At 34.9% G+C, this 18,463-nt stretch overlaps 8 protein-coding genes across 8 annotated transcripts; 2 read left to right on the top strand and 6 right to left on the bottom strand.

Moving 5' to 3' along the window:
• Positions 1–61: 61 nt before the first annotated feature.
• Positions 62–3,199, bottom strand: OAF1 (oleate-activated transcription factor OAF1; the record flags this gene model as incomplete). The annotated part of the gene is made up of 1 exon (XM_003958890.1): positions 62–3,199. One exon carries the CDS (start codon positions 3,197–3,199, stop codon positions 62–64), a length of 3,138 nt encoding a protein of 1,045 aa, XP_003958939.1.
• A 234-nt stretch (positions 3,200–3,433) lies between these two features.
• FLC2 (flavin adenine dinucleotide transporter FLC2) lies at positions 3,434–5,734 on the bottom strand (the record flags this gene model as incomplete). The annotated part of the gene is made up of 1 exon (XM_003958889.1): positions 3,434–5,734. The coding sequence occupies one exon, from the start codon at positions 5,732–5,734 to the stop codon at positions 3,434–3,436; it is 2,301 nt and encodes a 766-aa protein (XP_003958938.1).
• A 1,280-nt stretch (positions 5,735–7,014) lies between these two features.
• On the top strand, positions 7,015–9,162 carry ACS1 (acetate--CoA ligase 1; the record flags this gene model as incomplete). Its single annotated transcript, XM_003958888.1, has 1 exon — positions 7,015–9,162. One exon carries the CDS (start codon positions 7,015–7,017, stop codon positions 9,160–9,162), a length of 2,148 nt encoding a protein of 715 aa, XP_003958937.1.
• A 442-nt stretch (positions 9,163–9,604) lies between these two features.
• Positions 9,605–11,866, bottom strand: KAFR0I00200 (uncharacterized protein; the record flags this gene model as incomplete). The annotated part of the gene is made up of 1 exon (XM_003958887.1): positions 9,605–11,866. The coding sequence occupies one exon, from the start codon at positions 11,864–11,866 to the stop codon at positions 9,605–9,607; it is 2,262 nt and encodes a 753-aa protein (XP_003958936.1).
• Positions 11,867–13,032: 1,166 nt separating this feature from the next.
• KAFR0I00190 (leucine-rich repeat domain-containing protein) lies at positions 13,033–14,598 on the top strand (the record flags this gene model as incomplete). Its single annotated transcript, XM_003958886.1, has 1 exon — positions 13,033–14,598. One exon carries the CDS (start codon positions 13,033–13,035, stop codon positions 14,596–14,598), a length of 1,566 nt encoding a protein of 521 aa, XP_003958935.1.
• Positions 14,599–14,810: 212 nt separating this feature from the next.
• ECM1 (Ecm1p) lies at positions 14,811–15,389 on the bottom strand (the record flags this gene model as incomplete). The annotated part of the gene is made up of 1 exon (XM_003958885.1): positions 14,811–15,389. The coding sequence occupies one exon, from the start codon at positions 15,387–15,389 to the stop codon at positions 14,811–14,813; it is 579 nt and encodes a 192-aa protein (XP_003958934.1).
• A 240-nt stretch (positions 15,390–15,629) lies between these two features.
• On the bottom strand, positions 15,630–16,775 carry BDH1 ((R,R)-butanediol dehydrogenase; the record flags this gene model as incomplete). The annotated part of the gene is made up of 1 exon (XM_003958884.1): positions 15,630–16,775. One exon carries the CDS (start codon positions 16,773–16,775, stop codon positions 15,630–15,632), a length of 1,146 nt encoding a protein of 381 aa, XP_003958933.1.
• A 318-nt stretch (positions 16,776–17,093) lies between these two features.
• Positions 17,094–18,251, bottom strand: BDH2 (putative dehydrogenase BDH2; the record flags this gene model as incomplete). The annotated part of the gene is made up of 1 exon (XM_003958883.1): positions 17,094–18,251. The coding sequence occupies one exon, from the start codon at positions 18,249–18,251 to the stop codon at positions 17,094–17,096; it is 1,158 nt and encodes a 385-aa protein (XP_003958932.1).
• Between the last annotated feature and the right edge of the window lie 212 nt (positions 18,252–18,463).

Below are 18,463 nucleotides of genomic sequence, written 5' to 3'. Positions count from 1 at the left end.
AAGTTTGAACATTCCTCAAAAAATGCATTAGCAATATTTAACTATATATAGAGTTACATACTCAGGAAAAATCATTACCAAATAAAAATTCATAATCAAATAAATCCAAACCACCAAAAAGTCCTGAGAATTCAAATCCAGGCATGTTTTGGTCCGTTGAGTTTTGCAAATATTGACCTGCAACATCCGCAACATTGTCGTGATTAGCAGTAACTGTCTCACTACCAAATTTGTTCTGTATATCCAGATTAATAGGAGTTTCAGCAAAATATGTTGAAGCGGCGATATTAGCATCATTATTCAAATTATTTGGAAATGAGGAGCTCTTCAACCTTGTTTGCATATCAAGGCTCTGTGATATCAATGCAGCAGAAGAAAGTTTCTGCAGACTATCATCGGAGGTCAAGCTAGCAAATGGGGTCATTCTACGATTTTCCTCCCCCACCTCGTCAGAATCAGTCATTGCAGCACTATGAGTACTTCCATTGTTCGTAGAATTTCCTATTGGATTGTCCACGTGAAGTAGCTTTGGCTTGGGTATCTTCTCAAATTTTTGATGAACTTTTTCATGAAGATTGATATAATCCTGCACTGGAATATCACGTAAATGATTTTTCTGCTTTAGTCGTTCGATTAATTTCTCCCTTTCGTCTATTTGTACACCTAAAGTCATTCTAATAGTTTTGGATATCCTAGAATGTGTTTGGTCACAATATGCCAATTTGAATATCCCTAACCACAACTCGCCTCTTCTCATCCTACGAATGATCACATCGAAGAGGGCAAATAGCTTGAAAACTGAAAAATACTGAAATCTCAAATGGTTAGAGGCAAAAGCGTAGATAGCTTCCAGAGAAGCTTCCAATTCTTTTTGCAGCATGTTATTTTTTTCTAACTTAATATTCAAATCCTTGAGAATGGATTTAGAGGCTTTATCAGAACGGTTGACAAATTTCTGGCATTCGGTGTACAAAATATCATTGGTCGAACTGATCCTTATTATTAGGCCTAGTAAACTGAATAGCGTAGTAGGCAGTGATATTTGTAACATTTTAATAATATGGTAATTTGATGCAGGCAACAAATAGTCTGAATATTTTCCACTAAAAAAGTTATTGAACAATTCGATTATTGATAAAGAATCGAGACATGTCCTCTTAAGATATTTTGAATAAAGACCTAAATAAAAACTTTTGGATTCTGAGTTTTGACTAGTCGGTTCTTCAGATAATTTATTTTCGAAATATAATAGGAGAGCATGGGATGATCTCAGAGTGACCAGTTTGTACATTATACGTGACTGGATTGCGTTAGCATTTTGAAATGATACTAGATTGATATCTGGAAATTCCTCCGCTTTTTCGGAGGTGTCAACATTATCACTTAGTGCACGTTTTTGCCTCCTACTATTCAGCAATAGCTTCTTCAAGTCAATAATCTCAAAGTGAGATTTTACGAAAACTTCAATTTTCTCCCTCATCAATTCAAGATACTTCAAATGAAAAGCTTTGTTACTGGATAGGGTCAGGTCATCAAAATCTGTTAATAAGAGGGACAACTGCACTCGTTTATGGGTATATTCATGAATATTAAGTAAATATCTGTCGCTTTCGTGATTCCTACCATCCTCATCAGAAACTAGATCATGTTTTACCCTTTCAAGGTATTTTCTGAGAGCTTCTGGATCATCAACATTTAGAGATAGCGAAGACAAATCTCTTGATAATAATGGATGCCTTCCTTTCAATGAAGATTCATAGGAACAAACAGTAATAACGCATATCCATAGTAATCTACGAAAGTTAAGCAGGCGCTTGGTGGAAATCTTTTCATCTTTTAGTTGAGAGAAATCTGACGGATCTCTATGGAGGCCAATTGATGTTGATAGCATAAGAATCAAACTGGCAATCATATCAGTGGGGTTTTCCAGAAAAAAGTCGCTCTCTTCTGGTGAAAATGCAAAAAAAGTCCAAATATATAACATGCATGATATAATATTTTCGTTTGGACATGCGCACCAGTTTTCTGAGGCTAAACAACGTTGTGCCAGTAGGATAAAATCATTTGTAATTGGATATTTTTCGATGATATTCTCCTTTGAAGCTTCTGTTTCTACGCTAGTTGATAGTTTCCTTTTTTTTGTGGCTGGTTCCACTGATGCTGAGTTACTAGAACATGTCATATATTTCAAAGAAATAAAGGATAACTTCAGAATTACAAGTAAAATATTTAAATTTTCAATTTTTGTCCTTAGATGACTAAATCCTAGTTCCAATTTTATTTTGGAGGCATCGCTGGGATCTTCATGCAATACATTTGATAATGACTCTTCGAAAAGAGCCTTTTCTAGAAATGGGAAGTTTGGAAATAGAGCTTTGAAAAAATGCTCTTTATAATAATTTATTACAGAGAATGGTGGTAGTAATGTCTCAAATTCATCTATCAAGCTATTTAATAGCTTTGAATATTCACCCTCTCTAGGACAACGATCTTCCAAATATTCATGACCGACAGTATTATAAAGTAAGGAAATAATCATACCAATCTTTAAATTTCTCGAAGAGTTCGTGTTCTGTAAAATGCGGTCTGTAAATTCGTCAATCCTATTAACTTGCGATTCATCTTTACACTGCTTAATCAGTATCTCTTTCAGCTTCAATGCATTAGTCTTAACACTTGGTTGGGCACATGAAATACTAACGTTTGCTGTCAAAGCAGGGATCATAGAATTGGCATAATTGGAGCGATCTACAAAAATTGACGAAATTAAGGTAGAAATGAATTTATCCTGGACAATGATAAAATTTTCAGATAGTGGTTTGACATCATGTTTCATGACTTTGCTTGAAATCATAGTAGAGAAATCTTTGTAGAGGTTCACTTTCAGATCTGATGGGTCTGCTGATCTATTTGGATCTGCCAAATTTGTTGCCTTTTCTTTCCAGTAATCCACATCATTCTGCAATTTAGCAATGGTAGCATCCTTATTAGCTAATTTATGTGGTACCTGCTTCTTAGCAACATTATAAATACAGCGTAGATTGTTCTTTGCACATCTACTACATCTTGGCTTTTCTCTATCGCATTTGGTTTTAGATTTCCTGCATGCTTGGCAGACCAAGGATATTCGATTCCTTGTTTTTATTTCATTAGCTCTCAGAGCTAATAACAAATCATCATTTGAATTGTTATTTTCCATTTCAGCTTCAAGCCACCAGCTGCTTTCTGTTGCCTTTAATAGTCAGTTGTACCTTATAACGTACGATGACTTTATCCAATATTAAAAATCTCGCATTCGGTACGGCACGCGACAACATAAGAAATGCAACTAATTAAGGCGTCAGTAAACAGAGGTTGATCAATACTGTAGTGTGCATAAATATTTTGAATATTCAATTTAAATAAAACAACTCTAATTAAGAAACTATTTAGATTACAGAAAATCTCTTGAATATGAATGACCTGAATTACCGTTATAAAAGCTTGTTTCCGGTTTTCTTAATCGATCTGATGATGATTCTGTGTTAAACTTCAAACCGGCTGTGTTCGTAGGCGTTGACATGGTATTATTTGTAGTACCAAGCAACGTAGACTCTGGCTGCACTATGGCATTTGGAGCGCCTCTGACGTTGAAGGTAGAGCTTGAATCGTTTGTAGTATACGAGCTCATGACTTCATCATCAAATGATATGGTCTTTTTAGCTCCATTAGCAAATTTCTCCTCACGGAGTAACTTTTCTTGTTCAGTTTCATTAGTGTCCATCACTGCTTGTCTCAATTCAAATAATTCAAGTTCAGATTTATTTTTATTAAAGTCAGTGTTACCTTCACCATTGATTACCTTTGGTATGAAGGACACACGATCATCCTTCATTGGTTGGTAACGTGCATCTGGATTTCTGTGCACTAAAGCTAATGTACATGTGACGATTGTGAAAATTAGCAAAAATAGAGCGAATGCAGCATTCATAACGAATAAGATAACTGCCATAATAGAGGAGACCACGGCAGGTTGACCAAATAGATTACTGAAGAAAAGGAAGAAAAGAGAATTGATCAAGTTGATCAAATGGATGGCGATGTTGAAAATGTTAGTTCTCTTATCCAAGTAAGGTTTTTGCCAACATAAGAAACCGAAATAGAATAGTTCAATGATGAAAATAATCAATGCTTGTGCTTTACCCTTTGTCTGTAAAGTGGCAACGAAGAGAGATCTTAAAAATGAGTAACAAAGTAATGGCCCAATCCACCAGAATTTGTCAGCTTGGAATTGGACGTAGAGGAACCCATACCTGTTTAAGAAACGTGTGTCACCATATAACAAATAGGCAGGATTCTTGTATAGCCTGACTGATTCCCTACCCTTTAAGAAAACTCTTGTAGTACCGTAACCCAATAAAACAAAAATTATGATAAAAATGACGATAGCATCAACTATAATTGCTGGTGAATCCACTTGAGTAAATTCCCATATTGTTAGTAGAGATATCTGGGGAAATGCAATGACAGCTAATCTGAAAAGAGTACCTTTGATGATAGAACCCCAGTGTTTTCTATATTGATAGAAATTAGTTGTATCCTTCAGAACGTTGGCTCTTGTTAATAATTCCAAGACAGATTTGAATGTGACTAATGCGATGACTAAAACGAAAAGGAAGAATAGGAAGAATACCACACCAGTAAGGAATAGGTTTGATAATTCAATGTTAGCCTTATAAGCGACTCTTTCAATACCTCTTAAAATCAAGATCTTCGATTCATAATTTGTAATGTTACGTTCATTTGTCGTATACAAAGCGGAATTATCCAATAATGAATCAAAATTATAATCGTCACTACTTGAAGCAATGGAAACGGATCTTTTGTTAATTAAAGCTTCGTTAAATAACATATAGGCTCTCTTTTGGACACTAATGGAAAGAATACTTTTATTCTTTAATACCACAGTGGAGGTACCGCCTGTAGCTTGAACATACCAAGTGAAGATTTTTTGCATAAAATTTGTGTAGATGATACCCATTGACCATTGGAAGTTCTGGACCCATGCTGCAGCAATTGGCGGTACTCGAGAGACACCCATCATTGAAGTGATGGCTAAATTCTGGAAGTAAACGAATAATGAAATTGAATTTGAGGCAATATGTGCAGCCGTAGTACTATAACCAATAGTAGAGACGAAACCGGAGACTAAGATACCTACACCTGTGATAGCAGCAATAGGCCAACCGGCATATTTTGTCTGGACAGTCCTACCGTTTGATAGGATAGCTTGGACACAAGCTAACGGTGTGGAGAGAGTTGTATCGTTGATAGAGTATGCCACGACACGAACTTCCGCATCCAAATCAGGAACAGTATAAGCAATACCTGGGATTTGGCCTGTTACAGAAGAATCTATGGTATAACTTGAACTTAGATCAATAGAACCTGGACTTAAGGGACAGACACCGGACTCATTTAGAGAGCAAAGGTTGAACTCTTTTTGTATAACGTTCAAGCCATACGTAATGACCTCAACGTGTATGACAACTTTATCACTAATAGTGGTGGTAGCGTCGATATCGAACACAGCAGTGTTGTTATCGGGATAGAATCTAACATCGAAGTAGTTTGCAGTGAACTTTGAATTATCCATACATGTTAATAAAGAATCGGCTTTTAAATATTTTGAAGCCTGTGCTGGTATAAGCAAGTACAAAAATACAATAAGATTGTACCATGGTTGTAAAATCATTGCTGTATTAGCTATGGTTTGGGGTTGCTGCTGTTGAGAATAGTGTTAGTGGAAAGTTGATTGATTTACTTAAATAAGTGATGTTAAAATGATTAAATCAGTATTAAGATGAGCCTACATCTATATTTAAACTCGCCATGTTTTTCTTTTTGAAGCCTCAGAGCGGTCGAGAGATTTGAAAAGCAATTTTTTTCCTTATGCGGATTTTTGGTGCTGTTTTTTTGAAATTTAGTCCATGCTAAGAAAACGACGGAGGGAAGAGATATTGGATTGGTTTTCTTCGAGAACCTCGATAGTGCTTAATATTGGTACACTTCAAATAGGGTACAATATCGATTGACATGGGGGGGGGGGAGTGTTGCGGTAGTTTTTCTATATCGGAAGGGCATACTTTGTTCCACTAATTTCCAACTCGAGAGATCTACCTAAAACGTTACAGTATCACTATGTACGTGTATCCTTGATACGGCCCTGACTCTACTTTGTAGGGTTTATAATTTTTGGTGCGGCGTAAACAAAATGACTCCCCAAGTTATTCGCTTTACATTTGCAATTTACCACCAGAAAAATCATGGTTTGATAATTTGGATAACAGGTGGAATAGAATGTCTGCTTCCATTGTTGCTGCCACTTTCACTCGATAAATGCCCTCACGTGACTGTATATCAAGATTAGTGTGATTATTCTGCACTCCACCGTTCCCCGTCAAAGTTCAAAGGATATTTATTCAACAGGAAAAGCTCTCGACATTGTTTCCCCACCCTTCATACTATTTTCTTTTATCGTGGATACGGGAGGAAGTGTAGGCAGATAAATTCTCCTTTGGTCTTTTTCAATCAGTGTTTATGTGTATGTCCCCTAAAACCCAGAGCATCCCAAGTGCGTGCCGTAATTGGGGGGGAATGTTGCTAGAGTATTATATTACCACTATAAATAACATAAAATTAACCGATTTTATTTTTTTTTTTTAACCGCCATTCCGACGGTCCGTCGCTACTGAATATTTTGTTGAATCCACAACACAATACATTTTTTCTTTCGAGCATTATTTTATCTGGTTAGCAACGGCGGCTAAATTTTTGAGAAGTGCCACAAAAACGTAAAGATAATAAAGCTGGAAAGGAAAAAAAAAAGTATATAAAAGACAGCATTTTTTTGTTTTTGTGTAATTTAACATACTCTTTTCATCCCACTTCCCAAAAAACAAAAATAAAGAGCACTTTGCGGTTTTCATTTTCATCTATCTTTTTTTTTTTATATTATAGTATACCCTTCTATTTATGTCACCTTCTTCCACTATTCAAGAACAAACAATTGCTAGCACCACCACTACTGACACTGACCTAATCCAAGAAATAAAATTACAAAATAAGAAAAAAAATAATGAAAATGAACATTTAACTTCTGTACATACAGTCAAACAAAAACCAATTAATCATAGATTACAAGTTTCTTTGAAAAATCGTTACTCTCCACATTTAAACGGAATTGATGATTATAAAAAACTTTACAAACAGTCAATTGAAGATCCAGAAACTTTCTATAAAGAAAAAGCTTATCAATTTTTAAATTGGTCAAAACCATTTGATAAAACTTTTATTTCGGATAATAATGGTTTGCCTTCTTTAAAAAATAATGCATGGTTTATTAATGGACAAATTAATGCTTGTTACAATTGTGTCGATAGACATGCATTGAAAAATCCAAATAAAATTGCACTAATTTATGAACCTGATCAAGATTCAAATAATTTAAAAACTACTTACACTTATAAAGACTTATTGGAACAAGTTTCAAAATTGGCTCAAGTTCTAAAGTATTCAATGAATGTTAAAAAAAATGACACTGTTTCTGTTTATATGCCAATGATTCCACAAGCAATTATTACTTTGTTAGCCATTGCAAGAATTGGAGCCATTCATTCAGTAGTATTTGCAGGATTTTCTTCAAATTCTTTAAGAGATCGTATAAACGATGGTAATTCGAAAGTAGTTATTACTGCGGATGAATCGTTAAGAGGTGGTAAAATTATTGAAACTAAAAGAATTGTTGATGATGCACTTAAAGAGACACCACAAGTTGAACATGTTTTAATCTTTAAACGTACTAATAATTCAAATGTAAATTATCAACATCCAAGAGATTTAGATTGGTCCACGGAAATGAAAAAATATAAAAATTACTATCCATGTGAGTCTGTCGATTCTGAACATCCATTATTTTTATTATATACTTCTGGTTCAACAGGAACACCAAAAGGTGTTCAACATTCTACTGCAGGTTATCTTTTAAATGCTTTATTATCAATGCGTTACACTTTTGATGTTCATCAAGACGATGTGTTTTTCACTGCAGGTGATATCGGTTGGATTACTGGCCATACATATGTTGTTTATGGTCCATTATCATATGGATGTACCACTTTGATATTTGAAGGGACCCCAACTTATCCAAATTGTTCTCGTTATTGGCAAATCATCGATAAACATAAAGTGACACAATTTTATGTTGCTCCAACTGCTTTAAGATTATTGAAAAGATCTGGTGATGAATATATCCAAAATTATTCTTTAAAATCATTACGTTCTTTGGGGTCCGTTGGTGAACCAATTGCCGCTGAAGTCTGGGAATGGTACTATGAAAAAATTGGTAAACGTGAAATTCCAGTAATTGATACTTATTGGCAAACTGAAAGTGGTTCTCATTTGATCACTCCATTAGCTGGTGGCGTTACTCCAATGAAACCTGGATCTGCATCTTTACCATTTTTTGGTATCGAACCAGCTATTTTGGACCCACAAACTGGTACAAGATTAGATTCAGATATAAGGAATGAACATTGTGAAGGTGTTCTTGCCATTAAACGTTCTTGGCCATCATTTGCAAGGACTATCTGGAAAAATCATGATAGATTTGAAGATACATATCTAAATCCCTATCCTGGTTACTATTTTACGGGTGATGGTGCTGCTAAGGATAAGGATGGATACATTTGGATTCTTGGTCGCGTTGATGATGTTGTCAATGTTTCTGGCCATAGATTATCTACTGCTGAAATTGAAGCTACATTAATAGAAGATTCACTTGTAGCTGAATGTGCCGTTGTAGGTTTTAATGATGATTTAACTGGTCAAGCTGTTGCAGCGTTTGTTGTTTTGAAAAATAGATCAAGTTGGTCTAATGCTTCAGACGATGAATTAAGTAACATTAAAAAACATCTAATTTTAACTGTTCGTAAAGATATTGGTCCATTTGCTGCGCCTAAATTAATTGTTATTGTTGATGATTTACCAAAGACTAGATCTGGTAAAATTATGAGACGTATATTGAGAAAAATTTTAGCAGGTGAATCTGATCAATTAGGTGATATTACCACGTTATCAAATCCAAATGTTGTTAAACATTTGATTGATTCTATCAAATTGTGATAGATAATTGTCTTCATCATATATTGTTTTTATATATTCATACTCTCCACCTCAAAAAAAAAAAGTTTATGTCCTATTTATTCGTTAGAAATCGTAAAAATTATTTTATTACAAATTTGAATCTCATGAATAGCTTCATTGTAAGGATTCCTTTTTTCCCAGAAAGCTAGTGCACAGATATCAGTTTATCAAACTCATTGACGGAAGTATTATATTTAATATTGTTCCTTTTAATTGAAGATCTCGAATCTGAGATCTTTTTGATAATACACCACCAATAAATGCAAATGTACCATTCATTTGAATCAATGTATACCCCAAGTACATGATATCATCTTTTTATTTTTCTTATCAATTGAACTATCTACAACTAATGACATATTATTATTACCATCCATCACAGTTTTATCTTCTTCGTTATGATTTTTCGAATCTTTATAACTTACTTTTTTTCAAGAAGACGAAGGTTATGTAAATCAATAGTGTTTAAAAAATGCAGACTCAGAGAAATTTGATTGTCCCTTTCAATTGTATTTTTCCTTCCAAAGTACAGTTCCTCAATATCTTCTTCTAATAATCCACCAGAAAATATGGCCACATGACCAATGTTAACCATGGTATGACCCACTAGTTTTAACTCTACGGGTTGTAAAGTACCATTAATTTTTGCAGATATGTCTAGCTTGTTCCAGGTCAGACTTTCTAGGTCAAACCACCATAAGTCCCCAAAGACATCAAAGTTATTAGACCCCCCATGAATAATTATTGTCTTCGGTACATCCGTTCTATTTTTGCCTCCACGTTTCTCGTTAGTATTGACACCAATTCTTCTTATATTTTCAAGATCTTCTTTATTCATAAATGTTTCTGGGTCGAAATCAAGATCACTGTCATAAGCACCATTGAATTCAAAATTTTGTTTCAAATCATCCAATAATTGCTTTTCATAAATCGAGAAATTGGTACAAGGATAATTGTTGTATAAACAGTAACCGAAAAAGGCTCTTTCTGAAGGCAAAAGCTGATCTTCTTCATCAACTATTAATTTTGCTGCTGTCGCTGTTTTACCAAACTCACAATATCCTCTTTTATTTCTTGATATAATTGGAATATCTATTTTCCACGTATCATTCATTGCTACAAACCTATTATTAGTTGTTTGTCTGTAACCACCAAAAATTATTATTGTGACAGTAGTAGAATTTCGTCCATTATTGCTTTGTGATTCATCAACATCTTTGTTGAAGGAAACTTGCAAGTGACCAAATCTAGGCGTCAAATCAAATGCCGTATCTGTTTGTTTTACATGATAATCATTTGTGAATTTGGATGGCATCCCCTTCTGTACTAAGACATCTATTTTGGTAAATTTAAAAGTCATTGTATCTAGAACAAATCCATTGCTATTTACCATAATCCTTTTTTTAATTATGTATTTGTTAATAAGTTCATCAAATTTAGTTTCAACTTTGACTTCGAAACCACCGTAAAAGAATAAATATCGATCAGTCAATTTGCTAGCTTTTGCACATAACAATGGTGGTGGAAGATTACCAGAAATATCAGGTTTCGTAACACGTGAAGAGAAAGCATATATGTCAAAAAGACATGGATTACTCAACATTGCGGGATTATTAATTACGCTTGATAAAAGAGGAGGGGGTAAATTATTGATCCCGTCAACAATGAAATCATCTAGATTGGGCGCCTCTTCGTCATACCTGTAGGAAGGTAACAATCCGCCAAGAACGTAAATATGGCCGTTCAATTCGATAGCAGTGTGATAAACTAATGCGGGCATTTTAAATTCTGAAAATGTGGAAGATATTAAACTTGAACCAAGATAGGAATCATACTCTTCTGGAATATACTTCTCTCCATCAATAAATAGAGGTGCGGTTTTTTCTATTGGTTTCGAAGATATTATATCACATGGATCTTCTTTATTAACAGGCTTACTTGAATCTCCTTCACGCTTCAGTCTAATTTGATCAAGTAAAAGGTATCTTAAGTCTTCTCGAACAGAAGGAACCCACAGTGTTTGTCTATCAAAAACATTCCAATCATGCACATTTATCGTAGCTAATTTTTCTTCATACTTAAAAAATGAAGAAGCAGCATGTGTCGTAATCATGTCCGGTTTAATGGCACAAATCTGAGAGAGCATGGAATTTGGTAACTTAGGATTTGTTATAAATTCTTTTACTATCGAAATTGCAACCAATTTCTCATTCTGTAGTTTTGATGAATCAGAAGAGCTTAAAACGCTATTCCTTCTCAAATTGGCAAAGGTGCTGGGCTTTTGATTTTCATAATATCTCTTCAACAAATATTCATTTTCTTTACTTAAATTTGCATTCGCCAGTTGATCATTGAATGTATTAAATTCATTTTGATCATGTGAATATGATAGCGGTGGAGAGGTATTTGGGAAAGTAAAATTTTGCATCGGATTCTTGAAATTCAGAACCTTGTTTTCTTGATTTGATAATTCACGAATTGAAAAATAATTGGAACAGTACGGTAATATTTTACATTCCAATCGTTTGTTTCCAGAAACGTAGCCATCATTGTTATAGTTATTCCACGTAAATGATGAAGGGATGCCATCGGTTGCGGTTCCATCGATTAAATTACGATAGCTTGTAAAACTTGTCACTTTAGGGATCTTATCATTATTGACCTTGATACCGTTGTATGACATTTTGTTGGCTTATCTCCCCCCTACTTCAGAATAAAATCGTGAATACTAATAATTGTCAACGAGATGGAGTTAATAAATAAGTAATAATTGATATACGCTCGAATGTAGAGTGCAATATAGAGACAAAAATGTTTACATCTTTGAAATAATGGGGTATATCGTTTCCAAATCTGTTGTCTTCTAGAAGTTTCTCAGATTAAGTAATTTTTTTTTCCATTTGCGTGTACTGAATCTTGTAAGGGTAACCTCCACTCGAGAGAAATTGGAGCACACACACGCCAATTCTTAAAAAAAAGGTTTATGTAATCAAACATTTCCCTAAATTCTGTGCGAACAATATGTTCTCCGGAATTCTTTACCGATTATTCGTTGGGGGGGTAAATCGCCCCTGCATGAGAAGTTTTTTTTCTCTTTTCCTTTTCGCTTGCACGTAACCGGACTCTTGGAAAACATTGAGGGCAGGGTGTCTCTTTTTGCGTCTGATAAAGAGGTGGGCGGTTAAATAATACATAATCGAAATGGAAAGCAATCACAACGCATTATCTTCGACTTTGAAAGTACCACTCTTTGTACTGAAATTTGTAGTCTAATTATAGGGCTCCAAAGACCTGTTGTACGACGGCCTTCTGGAAATGTAGGTTCTCCATTCTAGCAATCACCAAAAGCTGTGTCTCTGATAGAACTCTGGCGCCAGCAGAACGACTGTCGCCACAGTACTGTCCCATTTCATCTTATCAACATCAGTTATACGTTCGTTCTGTGAAAGTGGTGCATTCTTGATTGAAATTGATGATTACACAAAAATTTATATCTTGTTTTTACCCGCGCAACTAAGGTTGAATATTGATTTTTCATTGGTCAGTCAATAAACCGGCTTTTTGAAATCTTCCATTTTTCTGCTGATAAAAAACAGGAAATTTGGCACAAAGACAAAGAGTGCGGTGTATGGGCTGCACTGACGCTTTTTAAAGTGTCCATTTTCTTCTACAAAATAGAATGAGTTGTGTCAGTAAATGTAGAGAATTTGAAATTATTTAAAGAAGTTAAAGCTTTGGAATCTCAACCACAAGTTCAAAACAGTTTTTTTCTTTTAGTCAGTCTTGAAAGGATAGAGGTAGCGTCTGCAGGTGTCCCCTTTCTTATGGAACTAAGTGATTTATAAGCGTATGAAAACAGAATCATTTATGAATAGACCAATCCAGAAGAATGGTAGACCAATCAATAATATATACACTTCCTCATTCCCGACACGGCGTGGGATTCTGGACATAGATTCTACGCCTCAAAAGAGTCATGGTCCAAAGGAAATACCAAGCTATTATCAACGCTTGAATAAATATTCTACATTAACAAATCCACCAACTAAAAAAGTCGATATTCCTTGCTTTCTCCCAAATAAAGATGATATTATCGACTCATTTGAAGAAAATACAGTCTCAGATTTTACATTTAATGAATTCAACAATTTGAATGATGGTAAATTTAAACATCACAATGAGGTGTTCATATCCTCCGATGACATTTCAACAAGGTTGATTCGAACCAATTCTGCCGTATCGTCGAAAAAAAGCTCCCAATTAGAAATAATTGTAAGAGCTATAGTCGAAGACCCAAAATCAGCTACTAGTATAAATCTATCAAATAAAAATTTGACAACGATACAAAATTTCAATGAAATATTGCCTAATGTTTTCAGTTGCAATGTAAGCTTTAATAGCTTAGTATCTATAAGAGGATTGAATAAGAATATTACAACCTTGAAGGCATCAAACAATAAACTTGGGTCACATACATGTCATTTGGATTTGTTACCCCATTTAGAAGATCTTGATTTATCCTACAATTGTTTAGGACCAGATTTGAAACTTCTGTCGCTTTCATTACATTTAAGATTTGTCAATTTATCACACAACAATATTAGCAGTTTGAATGGTTTATCCCTTTCAAGAATTCCCATTGAAAGCCTGAATTTATCATATAATAAGATTAGCGGGTTCATCGATTTCAAACAAATCTTAAATAACGTGAACGGCTGTGAGCAGAATTGGTCCCGTCTAAAAAACTTAGATTTGAGTAATAATAACATTGTTTCCATTAAAAATGTATCCTTTCTTAAAAATTTACATTCAATAAATTTGGATAATAATCCAATGAAATTTTTACAAGAAACAACTCACCAAATTAGTCAGTTACAAGCATTATCGATATTAGGAACAAATTTTTGTCTGAATGACATATTCATAAGGCAGGTCAGCGAATTACCTTTCACGAAATTAACTATCTTAAAATTAGATGGTTTCAAAAAAATTTCAAAATGGACCTTTTTACCCAAAAATCTGAAAGAGTTAACAATTAAAAATTGTTTTATAAATTGTCTACCAAATTGGAAAAATTTGCCAAAGACTCTCTTGACTTTACGATTAGAATATATCAATGATTTAACTGAATTACCTAAGGATTTCAACTTATTTTTACCACTTTTGAAAGAATTATATCTACCAAACAACAATTTAAGAAGCTGTTACAATCTTATTGAAAATATCCCAAACAAAAGTTTAGTCAAAGTTGATTTAAGAAATAATCCGATTGCCATTGACTATGAGAGTAAGTTTGAAAATATTGATGAAAATAACGTAAATTTCACAACTACAAATAGAAGCGTTAATCTAAGAGAACTTATAGAGCTTGCTTGTCCCAAAATTAAAACCATTTTATTAACTAGTAGTGACTAACTAATTGTATATACATCCTCCCATATAACTTTTTTTTGTCCGCAACTCCAACCTTCCTCCTTATCTTCATTCCAAGATATTTCATTGGAAGTGATTGTAGTTGCTTACCTCTTTTAATCACGCAATTAGTTTTTAAATTGGAACAAGAAACCTATTATGCAGAGAAATTAGTATACATTAGAATATTGACTTATATACACACATGGGAAGAACTATTCTTCAACGTCGGCAGATAATAAACTGAACAAATTAACAGGAGTTTTACTGGCAGTCTCTTTGCCCTCCTCAGAAGAGCTTGGTAATTCATTGAGCTCCTCCAATAATTCAGTTTCTTCGTCTTCAGTCTCGCCCTTTGGTTTAGAGTCTAATTTCTTGCCACCGAGTAGAGCTAATTCATTCTTAATGGATTCATTGATAGAGTCCCAACCGGCCTTTCTAGTAGTTTGGACAAATTTTGCACGCGAGACAGATTTAGAAACCTTGCCATCCAGTCTATTTGTAATATTAAGAGCACGTTCTAATCTTTCCCTATCCATCGAATTTACGGTACTAGCGATTTTTTTCTCTAATGCCTTCTTGGAAACTTTATTTATCCCGTTCTTGCTAGATCTTTTCTTGCTCATCTTAGCATCTAAGAGAGCTTCGTTCTTAGCTGCTGTTCTAATTAAAATATTAGTCAAGTCCGTCTTTTCAGCTCTTGGCAAATTTTCAAGCGCTCTGATTTCAGGCTCAGGAACATCTAGAAGGCCCTGCCTGGCATTTCTTGAATTCTTTGTAATCTTTCTAGCCATATTCACAGAAGTATATCAATTTGAACAGTGCTTTGAATGGTTGAATCAAAAGTGGAGAGTAAGAAGTCTCCTACTAGTTATCAGTATTTTTTAATTTCAAAAATTTTCAACCTCATCGCTTCTGATGAAATCCTCAAATATGACAAAAAAAAAAATAAAAAAAAATAACTGCAAACGTTATGTATAAAATTACTACTTGCTTAATATAGATAAAAAGTCATAAAAATCGTAATGTAATACCTAATCAAGTTCATGATAGTTGTTTGGAGTTAATAATATTTTGATATTTTTTTCCTTATGATTCATTAGTTCCATAAAGCCATGCTCCCATCCATCCTCAATTTTTTGCTTTCCGGTAATCAAATGTCTGCAATCTTCTATGGAAATTGCACGCTTGTGAATACTGGCAACTACTTCCTCGAAATCGCGGACAACATATCCAATAGAACCAATTAAGGTCTTTTCTTGCAATGTGATGTCCATCATATTGAATTCCATTGTAGAACCCCATACTGCAACATTAACAATAGTGCCTCTACATTTTGTCGCATGAATTGCCGTATTCATAGTAACTTCTAGACCGGAACAATCAAAGGCAAAATCGAAACCGTCTTTATTTTCTGTCAGAAGACGTAATTCGTTGGATGTATTTTTGCCGTGTACTGATGGGTCAAAAACTTCGACCTTCATCTTTTCTGCTAACTTCCTTCTAACTTGGGCTACTTCTGAGACAACAATTTTACTAGCCCCAAGCGCCTTTAAAACTAGAATCATAGCCAAACCAATTGGACCAGAACCTAGAATTAATGCTGTACTTCCCTTTACGAATTTTCCAACTTTAGCTGCATGCCACGTAACCGAAAGGGGTTCTACTAAAGCCGCTACATCTAATGGTATTTCGTCTGGTATACGCACAATGTGTTGTTCGCCTACCAGAATTTGTTCAGCGAATCCACCACCAATAAAACCCAAGCCAGTAAAGCCTGCATAGGCACAACAATTATCGTAACCTCTTGCACAGTTAGGACATTTTTCCTCACCGTAATGCTTTCCAGTAGCGAACCGGTGAACATCAGAACAAGCAGAGCTGGCTTCTACTACAACCTTGTCCCCCTTTTTCACTTTTGTGACGTTCTTACCCACTTCCCTCACTATACCACTCATTTCGTGACCCATTGCTAAGGGTAATGATAGATTGGAGATCTCGTTCGTTTCATTATCTTTTGGCATAAAGATTGGGCCCTCTAAATATTCATGTAGATCAGAACCACATATCCCACAGTAGCTGACGTCAATGATAATTTCGTCATCAACATTAATTTTGGGCTCTGGTAGATCCTTGGTAAAATGAATATCTCTCTTTTTGAAGTAAGCTAAACCTCTCATTGTCGCCTTTTGGAGGTAAGGTTCTACTAGAATGACTCTAATGTATGACTGAATTCTTAAAAAGATATTATTAACACCTTTTATAACAAAAACGAGTAAGATAAGAAACTACGAAAGTGGAGTTTGCTACCTTTCTAGTCAATTGCGTGAATTATCCCTCATTCCTCCTTCCCTTTCAATCGTTATTTAATCAGGCCATTATTTTCGGAGATGTTTCTCTTAACTGTCTCTATAACAAGTCATATCTGTCGAAAAAAAAAATTGCACAATGCTTATTTGATACATATAACAACTATGGATGTAAATTACATAAATGATTCAGGAGTCCAGTTCCCCGTGAAGATTAGGGGTCAATAACAACTTGATAGTTTGTTCCTTGTGTGTGATCAGTCTTAAGATGGCGTCTTCAAGGCCGTCTTCTATGGGCACCTTGGCAGTAATCATGTGCCTTGCAATGTCCTTGTCAATTAAACCTCTTTCGAAAGCATCAATAACACCTTCAAAATCAAACTGTGTGTAGCACATAGATCCTGTATATATCTTTTCTTCCTTTGTGACTGCCATAGGAGAGAATTCAACACGCTTATGTGGGGGCCACATGGCCACATTAACGGCCGTTCCCCTTACGGTCAGGCATTCAATGGCGGTCTCCAATGTTTCAGGTGTCCCGGAATTATCAAATACGTAATCAAAACCGTCACCCCCCAGGATCATTTTTCTTAAATTTTGGATATTTTTTTCAGTATTATGTTGAGAAGGATCGTAAGTAGTGGCACCCATTCGCTCAGCTAATTCTCTTCTTACTTTTGCTGGTTCTGAAACAACGATATCTGAACAGCCATGTCCTTGCAAAGCCAAAAGAGTACATAGTCCAATTGGCCCACCTCCTATTACCAATACTGAACCACCTCTTTTGAATCGAGCAACTTTGATAGCATGCCATGAAACTGCAATTGGTTGGATCAAAGCTGCAATATCCATAGGCATATCCTTAGGCACCTTGAAACAATGCGACTCATTTATACACATCCTTTCAGCACAGCCTCCGCTTTGGACACCATTACCAATTAAACCTAAATTAGAACATACGTTGTAGTGACCCTTCTTACAAGCTGAACACCACGGTTTGTTCACATGAGGAGAGTGTGGCCAGCGATATCTATCTTTACAAGTACCGTTAGGTTGCACGACTACATGATCACCGACTTTGAACTTGGTTACTTTAGGGCCGATTTTCACAACAGTACCAGCAATTTCATGGCCCATGGCCTGTGGTAAACCTGAACCACTTAACTCATTTGTTTCGCCATCCTCTGGGAAGAAAATTGGTCCATCAATGTATTCGTGTAGATCCGTACCACATATACCACAGTAATTAATTTCTAGAATTAACTCATCTGGGGTACTAATTTTTGGCTCAACTAGATCCTTGGTGAAATGAATATCACCTTTAGCAAAATATGCTAGAGCTCTCATTACTTAATAGTTTTTTAAGTGTGTAAGAAATTGGTTGAAGAATTGCCAAAGAAAGTTCGACGTATTTTAGGAGTATCTATTAAAGCTCCTTTACTTATATATGGCATCTTTTTCACACCGTATCGAACTTTTGTGTTTATAAAAATGTATGCAAAAGTTTATTTCTTAGAATGACGATATGATGACTACAACCATTCATCTCTAAATTCGGT

This window comes from Kazachstania africana, chromosome 9 (genome assembly GCF_000304475.1).
Source record: "Kazachstania africana CBS 2517 chromosome 9, complete genome".
Lineage (NCBI taxonomy): Eukaryota > Fungi > Ascomycota > Saccharomycetes > Saccharomycetales > Saccharomycetaceae > Kazachstania > Kazachstania africana.
The sequence above is the reverse complement of the archived record's forward strand: the minus strand, read 5'-3'. Positions and strand labels throughout refer to the sequence as shown.